The following is a 13,271-nucleotide window of genomic DNA, read 5'->3' on the forward strand; positions in this document are numbered from 1 at the left end:
CTGCCAGTGGTGGGGAAACGAAGAAGATAGCATGTGGCTGCTTTGGGGCTATTTTGACAAGGCAGGGGAGACAAGAGGATGGGCTCAAGCAGAAAATTGGGGACTACGGGACTTGAACACTTAAATCCCTAGGCTGTCCAGCCTGTCGGTACACTGATGCCAGTTGCTGCCTCATGAAAGTGTGGTTGGGCTAGGTCCTTATAACTGTATGCTGTTATAGGTCCAGTAGGCTCCTGTTTCATTAACAGCTTATTGATATGAATATTGGGCCCTACTCCATGAAAAGAGGAGCCTGAGCTGATTTGCTTTGAAAAAAATAGACCCTAACAGAAAACCAGTTTGAAAGTCACTGCCGTGCTATAATTGGAGAGACATCCAGCAGGTGCCTCCATCAGCCGGACACAGTTGATGTTTTTCTGCCATTGTTTTCCTATAAATCAGGTATTTGACATTTAAACAGCACTTCTATTAAAAAAAATGGTGCCCCTCTTCTCCCAGTACACTTCTCACCCTCCAATCCCCTTCCCAGACCAGTAGCTTCTACTTTTTGCAGTTTCTACAGTTTTATCCTGAGAGCAGACTTTTGCCCCACGGTCTTGCTTTTTATACCTCTAAAATGATTGTAGGGATTGAAAGATTGAGGTCCCTGCAGTGAAAATGTGAAGTTACAACAGTAACTTAAGCTCCAGCCCTAACAGGGATTTTTGAGCAAAAAAGAAAGAAAGAAATAAAAAATACAGCTAAGTAAAATTACCCTCTGTCTGTCTTGAAATTAAATGTACCAATCGTTTCAGATGGATACATTGCTCTCATAGTGCAAAATTGGGAAGTGTGAAATGGCTGTCCTGTTGGTGGTTGCCTTTCAGCGAGAGCCCCGGGATCTTTGGATGCCCGATGCTGTTTTAACCTTGTGCTGGAGTCCATGGGAAAATTGCTGGTGGTTTCATAGGCCCCAAAACTTGGATCCTAGTCGGTCCTTGTTTCTGGAATATCCCTAAAATATGGGGCTTTTTGGTTTTATTTCCTTTCTCCAACTCTCTGTTTTGTGCAAGTCAAATCTCCCTTGTTGACTATTTTCTAAATGGACAATAGGAAAATATCAGAGAAGTAGATAAGCTGTAGTTTCTCTTGTGCTTTAGAGATCATGAAACAGGATCAAGATAGTCCCTCAGTTGGTAATGAGTCATAAAGCCTTTCGTTTTATTCGTCATTTCAAGTATGTCCCATGTTGATTGTGACCACAAATTGTTTCTGTTTATAAAATTGTGACTTTAGTTAACTGGTGTGCCTTTACTCTCCTGCCCCAGATGTCTGCATTTTCCCAGGTTTGGATGGCAAGGTCTTGGGCGTACAAAATCTTGGCATTTTTGTTCCTATGAAGAGTTAAAAACCCTGCGTTTTGGGGGCTACTTGTAAGCTCTTGGTATCACGGGCTGGGTTTTTTTTGGTATATTTAAATAAAGCTGAACACAGTAGCGTCCTGGTTCATAACTGGCCTTCTGTGCACTTCCGCAGTACAAAAATGAATAGCAAGAAATACTGCGCAACTGAAACCCCGATCTAAAATGTCAGCGCGATGGCTTTAGAGGTCCTTAGCTTGTGTAAATGCTTAGTCCCTTGTGTGTGAGTCACATACCCACTCACTCTCCTAGGTTCATGAGCAAACCTTGACTTGGACACACTCACCAGCTAGTGCACGCTTGCAAAAGGTCATCTGTACTGCTGGATGGTTGGGCATTATAACTCTGCTTTCTTGAAAAGAGTGTGATGGAGAAGAGGCAACCTCCTCATTAACACTGTTATCGTGCTTTAGTGGTAAAGTGTAGCCGGAGCCATGCTTTTGGGCTTGGAAGGAGCAAGTATTGAACAGGTTAAATACTCTAAAGCACCGCTCTCTTACACCGTGCTCAAGGGCAAGGCAGATGAGACCAGCGTAGAGAAGCTCCCACAGATGCTTTGTGTGTTGTAAGTGTGCAATGGCTAGATTTAGTCCTGGCTTCAGTCTCCGTGTCTGACAGACTGCCACTTTTCACCAGAGCCAAATTCACAAATAGAAAGTGCTGCCAGCTCCTATGGGATGCTTTATTAACATGCAGTCCTGCTTGTGGATCTCGGGGCTGAGAGACTCAATTCACTGTCAAATTAATTTCTCAGGAAACCCTCGCGCAGCCGCCTTCCCAAGCTGGCCTGCAAGTCCCAGTCCTGCCCAGGAGTGGTTGCTGCGTCTGAGGCAGGGCAGCGATACGGTTTCTGAGCTGGCTCCGTCCTGGGTCTCTCTTGAGCAGCGAATGTCAGCTTGCATTAAGGGAGGAGTGTGGGTGTTAGGATGGTTGCTGTCCACTGGGGTTGAATTGAGATCTGCAGATTAATTTCACAAAGGCACGCCAAATGGACTGGAAATGGGTTCTGTGGGAGGGAAGAAAGGAGGCCAGCGCTTTCCTCCCCTGACCGCCACCTCTTTCTTTTCCACACTCCTCTCCCCCTGCCCCGCATGTGTGATGACTGTCCATGAGACTCGGAAATGACAGAGACAGGCAGGCTCGATGGAGGGAGGGTTTGACAAGAAAATAAAGGAAGGCTGAGTGACTCAGAATGACTCGCCTCGCTTTATTGCTAGAGACGGAGGAGCTGCTCGGGGCAGGCTGGCAGGGAGCACTTTCCCCGGGGTTGCTGCTCCGAGCAAAGCTCTGCCTTTTAGATCCAGCATCATCTGTTCTTTCACTTCTCTTATCATAAAATGCTATCTCTGCTGAGGAGGCAAAGCGCAGAGGAGAGGAGATGAGGATGCGCTGTTCGGTGCTGTCCCTGTGCCACAGTGCTCCCCGTCCTTTTACTGCTCCTCCTGCCCACTCAGCCTTCCTCCCCCCGCCTCCCTCCAGGTTTTGGGACTTCTTGCGGTGTCACACCACCTGTTCTGGATGCAAGGACGCTGGTTCTCTCGCTGCTTGGTGCAAAGCGGGCAGGCAGCGGTTCGATTCTGCCCTCATCCCAGCAAACGCAAGGGATTTGTGGGGAGCAGGCCAGCCTGCTGAGGAGGGTATTGGCTGTGTCCTTGCTCAGGCATGGCACTAGGGGACAGAAAGAGGCTTGCTCCTGCCCAATTCCCTCAGTGCTGCGCCTGACCCGTTATTTGTCCAAGTGCTGGGCTCGGCCAGGGAAATCCAGCTGCAGGGCAGGACTCTTCCGCTTGGAGAGAGTGGCTTTAAGGCTTCACGCTCACAGCCATCACCCAGTCTGGCTGCAACCGAGTTTCACGGCCAGCTCAAGTAGAAACCAGGCATGTCTTGCACAGCTAGTTGTTCTGGGAATCTTCAAAAATTTCTGGCAGCCAGTTTTCGTTGTGCAACCTCTCAGCTGCCAGAACGGATAGAATATGATCATATCACATGAAATGCATGCAGGGCCTGCTATAGCAACTGTATTTCAAAGAGACAACACATATGGTGGCTGGTTCTTTTTGGAATAATATCTATAAGTTGATGATGTTTTATTCAGAAAGTCGTTGCTTGAAAGGTTAGGGATGTGCTGATTGTTTGATATGTGATTAAAACAAGGCTTCCGTGTTTTTTTTGGCCTATTGCATCTAATTACGGGGAACTAAAATGATCATTTGATTGCACATTTATCTGGAATTATTCTTCTGCAGAGCCAGTCTTAATAATATATAATAACATGTTGCGCTTGTACTGTATGGCTCTTCTTCTCTGAGAAACTCAGAGTGCTTTACAAGTATTCATTAATTAAATAAGCCACACAACACCCTAGTTAAGTAGGTGAGTATTCTTTGCCAATCTCCTTAAGCCTTGAAGGAATCTTTCAGCTGCTCCTGTTTCACCTTTGAAGGCACTTTGAGCAACTGAGTAGGATAATTCAATACAAATAACATTTTGTCTTTACCGCTTGCATCACCTTCCACCCAAAGGTCTCTCAGCCATCCTTGTGTGTTATTAATTGGTGGCCAGCAGAATCTTTTCATCTTGTAGGTGAACTACTGGAAGAGCCCTCGCACGTACGCACACAAAATTGCACGGATGATCTGATTTATGTGTGCGTGGTCGACAGCTGCTCACATTTTTTGCCCCTTTTAAGGATCGCCAGCCTCTGATGCACACGCACATCCGCGTGGCAGTTTTTAGATGTGCACGGAGCTCTGACTACGCTCCCCCGTATTTAAAATCTGGTTTTCTCTCTGGTGGAAATCACAGCTGAATTTAAAATCTTTGTGAGCGAGTGGAGATTTGTTATTCAATCATGCACCGACAGCAGTACGGTCCAAGTGAAAGGAGGCAGGGTGTAGCACAGGGGTGGGCAGAATGCGGCCTGCGGGCCAGATGCTGCCCGCCAGGCCGTTCTGTCTGGCCCACGGGATGCCTAAAAAATTTAGAAAATTAATATTTATCAGCCCCTGGCTGCCTGTCGTGCAGCCCTCGATGGCTTGCCAAAACTCAGTAAGCGGCCCTCCACCCAAAATAATTGCCTGCCCCCGGTGTAGCACTTTCTAAAAGAGAGGTGGTCTACCTGCAACATGGGGGCCACAAGTAGCCTCTTGTGACGTGTGGCAGATCAGGCAGCACAGTAACTTGATAGCGCAGGGAGCAGAAAGCAGAGCATCAGATCAGTCAGGGAGCAGAAAGCCAAGCAGCAAAACGGGCAGAGGAAAGGGATTGGAGTGGCATGGGGGGAGGGTGCAGTGCTAATTTGTGGCACGCTTGCCAAAGCGATTGGCCCGCTCGGTCCTAATGCAATGGCAAGCAAGCAGTTTGGCAAGCGCTTCGTGACGCTCTCGGCCCGGAGCCCAGTTCTGCAAGCTCAGTGCTGCCAGTGAATCCCTGGGCACCTCCTTTTCCCACTGAAATGAAGAAGAGGGGCAAGGAGGGGAGAAGAGCTTGAGCTGTTCGGGTGCCGCTGCGCGGTTCAGAGCGACACCGAGCAGCTGGCAGATGAGACAGTGATCACTGTAGTGTAGCCAGCGTCCCCTTCCTCGCAGCCAGAGGCCAGGAAGAGAAGTTGTGAAAGCAGACTACACTGGCTGTATGCCACCGAGGGATTCCCTCACTCCCTGCTGGCCAGTCGCGGAGGCTGTCAGGGCCCCCCTTCGTGCTTCTCCTGAGTGTCTGTGTTCAGAAGTAAAAGGAGAAGGAAACGATCTTGCTGTGTTTGGGGAACTGTCCCGAGAGCTGCGAGGGGCCCTTAGCACCCACCAAAATCATCTAGCCCCTTCACCTGCCCTGCAGAACTGGGCACGTACAGCTTCCCATCGCTGCCCGGTGCCGTGCGGTACGCTTAGCACTTGACACTTAGGAGAAACTATTCCTGCTAGAGAGAAACGGCAAAGCCCCTAAACGAATTTAACTCCTTAATTGAATATGTATTAATTAATTAGCTCAGGGAGCATATGCAGGAGGAGCGTGGCAGCCTCTCTCCCTCCTTCCGTGTAGGCATCTTGCAAAGGGACTATTTTTCTTGTTTTACATTAATGAAGTCTTCAGTCTTCCCACTTTTACACCTACACATGTACTGAACGTCTCCAAGGAGACAAGGAAACCCGGAGTCCAGCGATGGTGAATCCTTCAGTGCAACAGCAGGCTAGAGTCCCAGCCGCGGTGCCAGGCATCTCAGCTTCCAAATGCCTCCGCAGACGGGCTTTGTCTCCCGGCTTCTGGCACACGGGCCGTCTCCAGGGTGCTCCTGCATTCGGCCTGACGTGCTGGCAAAGGAACCGAGCTTCTTGCCCATGAGCTGGATGGGAGGGGCGTTTGTACCCCTTTGCTTTTCCCACTTCTCTCTCTCTCTCTCCTTCCCTTCCTTGCCCCCCACTGCAGAGGTGCCTGGTTTGTGGACCCACCCAAAGCCCCTTCTTTAGCATCAGGTGTGCACTTCCTCATACTCCTCCAGCCCTCGACCTGCCTCTTATGCTTCCCCCAGGCATCATGCCTCACCTGCAAGTCCTGTCTTGGAGACGTTGCTTTTTTCTCTGGTCCCTTTGCAGTCGGCCCTTGAGCTCTGTCGAGTCTTTCTTTGGGGTGTGGGATGCAGAATATTCTCTCCCAGCTGTTGTTTTCCCTCGCCCCTTGCTTGCATGCACCACTAGTGACCAGTAATGATTTTCGTGTGCTCCCTACTGGACCTGCGCAGCTCAAGATCTTGCATTATCTTCCGCTTGCTGGATGCCACTGCCTCTGGCTGCTCTGCTGTTGCAGCAGACAGCCCACACAGTAACAGCCTTCCTCAAAGAGAAACTCCCAGTTGACTACCCTGGTCGGCTCTAGACCACTTTGCCCGGTTAGAGAAAAAGGGCACGAAGACTGCCATGGTTTGCAAAAGGACTCGTTGCCTGATGAGACATATTGCCATTGCATAAAGCCCTATAAGCTCACATTAGTCCCCCCCCACTTCAAAATCTATGTTTGCCCCTGGTTACCATGCAGTCCTATTTCCCCTGTAATTAAAATGAGAAATGGCTGTGGTGTGTCATATCCTTATGGGTAAGCACTGAGGGTTTTTTTTCCCTTTTTTTTTTTTTTTTTTAACGGAAGCCACTCTTCTCTGAGTGCAAACATGCCTCAGGATTTCTTTGGGGAGCACTCTTCTGGGAGGTGAACTGGGTCTGATGTTCAAAGGGATGTTCTGATCAAATAGCACACGTGCAGCTTCCCACGTTTTTGCATGGTACAAACTCCCTTTTTTTTCCATTTATTTTCTTCCAGGCTCTTCAGGTGGCACGACAGCTTTTACTACAGCAGCAACAGCAGCAGCAGCAGCAGCAGCAAGTTAGTGGATTAAAGTCTCCCAAGAGGAATGACAAACAACCAGCCCTTCAGGTAAGAAGAGTGCATGTGTGCACGTGAGTCTCTGCATATACCTGTTGTTAATCAAAGCTGTGGAGCAGTGTAATATTGAAGTTAACGTGAGATTTGTAGAGATGCTCAGCTGTGGCCTAATTTGCTCCAACTGAAGTTTAACACAAAGGCTCCTGTTGACTTCAGTTGGAGCAGTGAAACCCACACCAGGCATTTTAGAAAGCCCACCCATAAGCACAGCCTGGTTGAGGATGGGTGGAGAGGTTTATCACAAAATTGAATGGGTCGTCGTTCCATTATTGCGTTGCTGCTGTTGTGCTTGTGCTCAAAAACCATTCTGTTTACACCCCGTGTTCACCCAAACCGTTGGTCTGCTTTGGCAATAGTAATGCAGTCATTAGGGCAGCGTATCATCGGTGGGATTTCTGCCCGCCAGCCGTTGTCTGCTGGCCTCTGGACATATTCAGGGATGAAATGTTTGTAGCCCCTTCAAGGAAACCTAAATATTATCAGCTTGTTACAAATTCAGGAGGGTACAACCAGGTCCAAGTAAGATGCATGCATAAACGTGTTTCTTTTGGGGGCATATTCTACTGTTCAAGATGAATAAATCATAGGAACTAGAGATCCGAAACAGCTGGTAGGTAACCCAGTTAGTGCCAAGGTAGGATTGTGGTACCTAAGTTTTCCACTATGTTCACCATGCTAGTGTTTTCACTTTCCTGAGGACAGCTATTCTGCACTAGGTCACTCTCAGGAAGTTCCCCCAGGGACTTAAGAAAAGGATGCTTTCTTTTCTGGTAACAAGGTTTCCAGAAGTAAGTGCTGGAGCTGAAGTGCAGTGACAGTAGCATCCTGTTGTTGGGCTCTTCTCTCACTGTTGTTACTATCTGATGCTCTGCTTTTGTGGTCCAAATTTATATCGGTGCTTTTCCGCTTGTCATTATTACCCTAAAAGTTGTTGAACTAATGTCTGATTTGCACTCCTGTGCCTCTGAGAGCATTACTGCTCCTGTGCCTTTCCCTGATGACATGTATTTCAGATTATTTAGTCCCCAAAATGTAGATTCTAGATCTTGAAAGATGGAACAGAGCATTGGAGGTCAAATCAGAAACACGTAAGTCTGTGAGAAAGTGAAGCTTATGGGCCACGTATGACAGCCTTGTTTGAGCAAAGCTCTCAGCAACTTCAGTGAATTGGGAATAGGTCTGCATTGCACAATATGGCCCACTCAAGAGCACCTGTAGCAGTTATGTAGCTATTTCATCCTCAGAGAATTTGGAAAATATGAATCTCCATCCCATCCCCAGACGGGGGAAGCCTGATCTATAAACAGCAGTTTTGGAAAGGGAAACTGAGGCAGGCAGATTTAAGGAACCCTCTTCGGACTGTAGGAGAGGATATGTTTTAGAGGTGAAATTCAGACTCATGCGTTCCTGGCTCCCGACGTGGTGTGCCGTCTTCTGGACAACGCCTGTCTCTTTATAGCTGCACTATTATTCTTTTGGAAAGTCTGAACTGTTTTGTCGTTGGGCAGGCGTACGGTTTATTGGGAGTGTGGAGTGTCGCAAGCCAAACTGTTACATTAACACTTCCAAAAATATTTTATTTGGTAAATCCATAGCAGCTCCATATGCCTTTTAATAGACTCTTCCACTGGGGACATTTTTAATGAGAGATTGTGCTGGCTAGGTCCAGTGTCAGGTACTAAAAGAAGTGCTTTGTTGTGCAGATGTCTTAAGAATAGCTCCAGAGGATGAAATATGACTGTGTTGACCTTTCAGCTGTGAGCTTATTTGTCAGGATTCAAATAAGTTGAAAGGATCAAACCAAACAGTTTCCGTAGTCAGACTGGGAATTGTGTTGTAGAGGTCAACAGTGAAGGCCACATCGCAGATTCCATAACATAGCCAATTGTTGGTACATATTAAAGTACTGGAGCAGCTCCTGCAGTCAGAGACACAATTAAAATTCTAATTTATTAATGTATACAGAGAGCTGGCCTGGCCTGTCACTCACTGATTCAAATGACTGCCCATTCTTTTTTCCCCTCACTCCTGGAGCTTTCGCTGCCTTAAACATACTGCAAGTCCTCTTGAATATAACAGACCCTGAGTGCATTGGTAAAATGCAAGTGTATTATTAAAAGAAAATGCTAGAGTACGGGGTAGAAATTGTTGCGGAAAATATATACGCACCCCTAATCTGTCTGCTCACATTGCTCTGAAAGGAGGGATCGTTGCTGACAGTTTACAAAATCAGTCTGGATCGTTTTTGTTCCAGAAATCTTCCAATCTTTTTTATTGAAGCGGCGAAGCAAGTTGTCCTGGCATTTAATAAATAGATGTGCGCTTTAATTTCTTTGGGTTGTTCTGGTGCTTACTAGATAGATTTGATTTTTATTTTATTTTATTTTATTTTTTTGTCCCTTAAACTTTGTAGCTCCCATGCAGGAGGAATACAGTGGAAATTACAGAGCTCGCCTTTTTTTTTTTTGGTACCTTGCAAGGGCACTGGTGGAAACCTCCCGAACACGTGTTGTGCAGAGCGGTGTTTGTGCGAAACGTGGGGGGAAGGGAGGAAGTTAATCCCGAATGTTGGTTCTGCTAATAAGACACTTTGAGGCTCTGCCCACCTCTGAGTTCATGAGCTGACAGGCAGGGAGGCAAAGCCCACTTGATCAGCATACCGAGCGTCGTTCACACACGTACGATTTATGGTGGCTGCAAAATATTGCTAAGTGAGATCTCTGTCAGTCCCGGGCTCTCTAATTTAATACTGGCTGGCAGGCTTTGTCATGTAAACTGGACTGGCACAAACAGATGTGGAAAATTAATCTCGTACATTGCTGCGTGGCTAATTTGTTACCACCTTGCTGTGGATAATTTCTCATATTCCTCGTTATTCGCCGCTGAAATAGCCATTTAAGCACATTTTTGGTCTCATTGGGACACCATACTTGGAATAGCTTTCCCATGAAAACGGGATCCAGCAGAATGCCTTGCAAGAGGCCGCTCCTTGACCTTGATAACTACAGTCGGAGAGACCCTGCTTTAGCAAATTTTAGATATTCGCTCTATGCGAATTTTGACAGAGATGCAGAGATGTGCGCTGCCGGTGGTTTAATAAACCCCCAAATATAGTGTGACTCACAGTCTGAGTCTGTCTCGCTCTGCCTTGCTTTACATTTGGCAGGGACCTTCCGTTTTGCAGGCAGATGAGACAAACGAGAGAAAATCGAAAGTTAAGGACTGAGTTTACTAACCAGCAATTGGGGAAAAAAAACATTAAAAAAAATCTCAAACCTAGAAAAATTAGATTGGGGCGGGGGAGATGAAAGCATCGACAAACTCTTGCCATAGATGTCAGCATTCCTTGAATATTTGAAAGAAAACATTTTAGCAGTTCAGGTATGCTTTCAGACCTTGAAAAGTCAGACACTTTTCTTGGCTAACGCAAATATATCCCTACGTTAATAGATTTATTGATTAAAATTTGGAGCTTTAATTGCCGATTCTCTGAGCGATTTATTCATTATAGTTCTCTAAGCGTTTTTAGTTACTGGCTTGAATACACAGGTTGGAAACAAATCAAGAGACACATTTTTCTCCCAAGAAAGAAGTGCATGTGTGTTTTGGCAACACTAAAAATAATTTTTCTTAAAGAAGTAAATGTTGTGTGTTGCATTGAACCGACTGTGCATTGGACACTGGCTGGAACCAGATTTAGAAAGTCAGTGGCTGGATCTTGCATTTGAAAGTAATCCACTGATGGTCTTCGTGCAGGTTAAACAGTACTTGGCATGTGATAAATTAAGTATGCGAAGGGTGATGCAAAGTAGTGGTATTTACCAGGATTGGATCTTTTCTTTTCGTTGGTAGGCTGAAAATAAATGTTTCCATTCAAAATTTGGCAAAGTTTGGGGGGCTGGCGGTTGGCAGGGGTGGGAATGCCTTAATCCTTTCATACTGATGTTATGTAAAGCATGCATTAGGCTGTACTTCTGTCTAGCTGCCACCTGCTGTGTCATCTTGGTGCCTCTTTTCCATATAATAAGGAGCAGAGGAGGACAAGAGCAAAAATCAAAAAGAAATGTAGAAATCAGCAGTCTCTGGAAATTGTATGTGACTGCGGTTTTTAATGGCACTTTCCTTTTAATTAAATTAGAAATTGTTAGCCTAGCAGCCCACTAACCAAGGGTGAAGCGAAGGATATCTTTTCTTGCTGATGTTTCTCTTGCAGCAGTTGGCATAACTAAAATCTGCGATGGCATAGGGATTTGCACGACGTACACCTGTGTGTGTCAGCGGTGCGTTCAACTAGAGACGGAGAAACAAAGGTAGCTGATGGGAGCTCATACAGCAGCTGAATAAATGGGCAGTGATTTTTTTTTTTTTTTAAGGAATGCATTTATTTTTTATTCTTAAATGTATATGTATGTACTGCTACTGAATTGGATTCTATTAAAATCGATAGGAATTTCGATGATGACTTCAAGAGGGCTAGGATTTCCTCCTTTCCGGTGTCAATGGCTTCCCTTGCGAACATTTCAGTGCCTTGCTTTTGAATCCTTCATTTTCTATATATTGTATTTTTTAAATTTATTTTGAAGCTGGCCTTTGCTGGTTTCTAGGAATGGGCTTTATAACTCAATTTGCTAATCATAAAACCGTGCATCAGTCAGCCCACGGTGCCTATGTAAGCAGCTCAGGATCACCCACCCCTAGCAGCCCAAAACCGGAGCCAGTTCTCCCTGAAAATCGTATGAACGACTTAAAAATCCTGAGATAATAAAAGTGAGGGGATGGGGGCCTTTGTGGCTGTCTGGCTTTTTGAGCTTTTAGTATTCACATCTTCCTTCTTTTTCTACCAAATACGAGGCCAGAAACTGTCTTGTTTTCCTTTTTGGTGAAAGCTGTGATTCTCATCTGAATATATGCCTCCAGCAGCTGGGGCCTTTAGAAGAGCACCATTGTTGCGAGTTGGCAACACAGGGCACCGAGCAGTAGTTTTAGATGTGGGTAACCCGAGACCTACAGATAGGGGTTTTGTAGTGGCATCTGCCCAAGATCACGGAGGCTCTGATTTGCAAACTCCCATTGATTTCAGAAGGAGTTAGATACCTAAGTGGTACTAAGGATGTAGGTTGGAGTGAGGTAGTTGCAGAGCTGGTGGTATAAAAACCACGGTTTCTTCTTGTTCATAGTCCCCTGCTATAGCAAAGAGGCCATGCTGGGCTCAGCTCTTTAACAGGTCCCCCATGCCCATTAAGTGTTTGCCAGTGCCTTTTTTAAGCAATTTCTAACCAGATTGCTTGGAGAGGGGTCGCAGGGCTAACCGCGTGTCAGAATTGGGCTCGGAGTTTGTTATAAACACGATGGAAGGAGAAAACAAATGAAAGCTACTTGACTGGTCAGAAACGTGCAAATTGCTGACAAAATGACACATGTAATTAAGAGTGCTCCTGCCATTTTACCTTGTGGTTTACACCTACGGTGTTGAAGAAAGAGAGCGACTCCCACCTTGCTAATTACCATTATCACTGAAATGGTAGGGTTTGAGTCATTAGTTCCATGTGCATTTAATTAGAGGAAGGCTGAAATTGGATTTAACTTATTACTTTTTCATGGATCACTTTCTTGTCATCACTTCAAATTGGATTGCAGCCCCAGGTAACTAATTATGAGAGCCACAGGATCAAGAGTGAAAAAAAGGTAATTAGGAATAACACTGTTGGACCCTTGCTGATAGTCCACTTGTGCTTTGGAAAAAAAATGAGAGCAGTATTTTGTAGTATTACAGATTAGGGAGTTAAAGGTATGCACTATTGCTAGGAATCATGGGAGCCTGCCACCACCTATAGTGGTTTATATGATGTACAACTGGGTTGAAGATGTTATATCGACATGGGTCCACAATCAGCTCCTTTATACCTAGATTAAGCTTGTAAAAGCAACAGATTGGTTGTAGGTATGAGGCATCTCAACAACAGTGTAGTCAGGGGTCCTTACATATATGATTACAACAAAGCTGTCAAGACACTTTTGTACCTTAGTCCTGAGAGTTTTTTCAGTACAGGGAGTTGGAACGGGAAGCAAATTAATGGCCACACAAATGATCTGAAAAGATCATTCACGTCTGACAGAAAGATATGTCAATCAGTGCCACAACAGTGAGGTTCATGGTTTTTATATCAGGAATTTAGTCAGCGCTTCCAGCGTGCTAAAATCAGGGCGTTGCTTTTCTTATTGTTTGGTAGGAGTTTTCTATTTTGTTTTTGATCCTGTAGATATGATTGCTAAGTGCTGCTTTCTTTAGATAGTCCTTTAAAACAAATTGTTTTATTTCCATGCGCAGGACAAAATTCGGAACCGCAAGTAATCGATTTTATTGACACAGTCTGGAAAAAATGTTGATGAGAGTTCAAGGATGTGAAAAGATTGAAATGTAAAAGTACCCGGCACTGAGTG

General features: G+C 45.6%; 1 protein-coding gene across 28 annotated transcripts in view; it reads left to right on the forward strand.

The window, feature by feature from the left end:
• Positions 1 to 13,271, forward strand: part of FOXP1 (forkhead box P1) — a 421,654-nt gene that overhangs the window by 286,523 nt on the left and 121,860 nt on the right. For all 28 annotated transcript variants that reach the window (XR_003092859.1, XM_025197991.1, XM_025197998.1 and 25 more), the window contains one exon: positions 6,708 to 6,821. Coding sequence is in view for 21 of the 28 variants with exons in the window: in XM_025197991.1 (XP_025053776.1) it covers positions 6,708 to 6,821 (114 nt within the window). In the remaining 7 variants the exon portion in view is untranslated. The remainder of the gene's footprint in view (positions 1 to 6,707; positions 6,822 to 13,271) is intronic.

This window comes from Alligator sinensis, unplaced genomic scaffold (assembly GCF_000455745.1).
Source record: "Alligator sinensis unplaced genomic scaffold, ASM45574v1 scaffold121_1, whole genome shotgun sequence".
Classification (NCBI taxonomy): domain Eukaryota; kingdom Metazoa; phylum Chordata; order Crocodylia; family Alligatoridae; genus Alligator; species Alligator sinensis.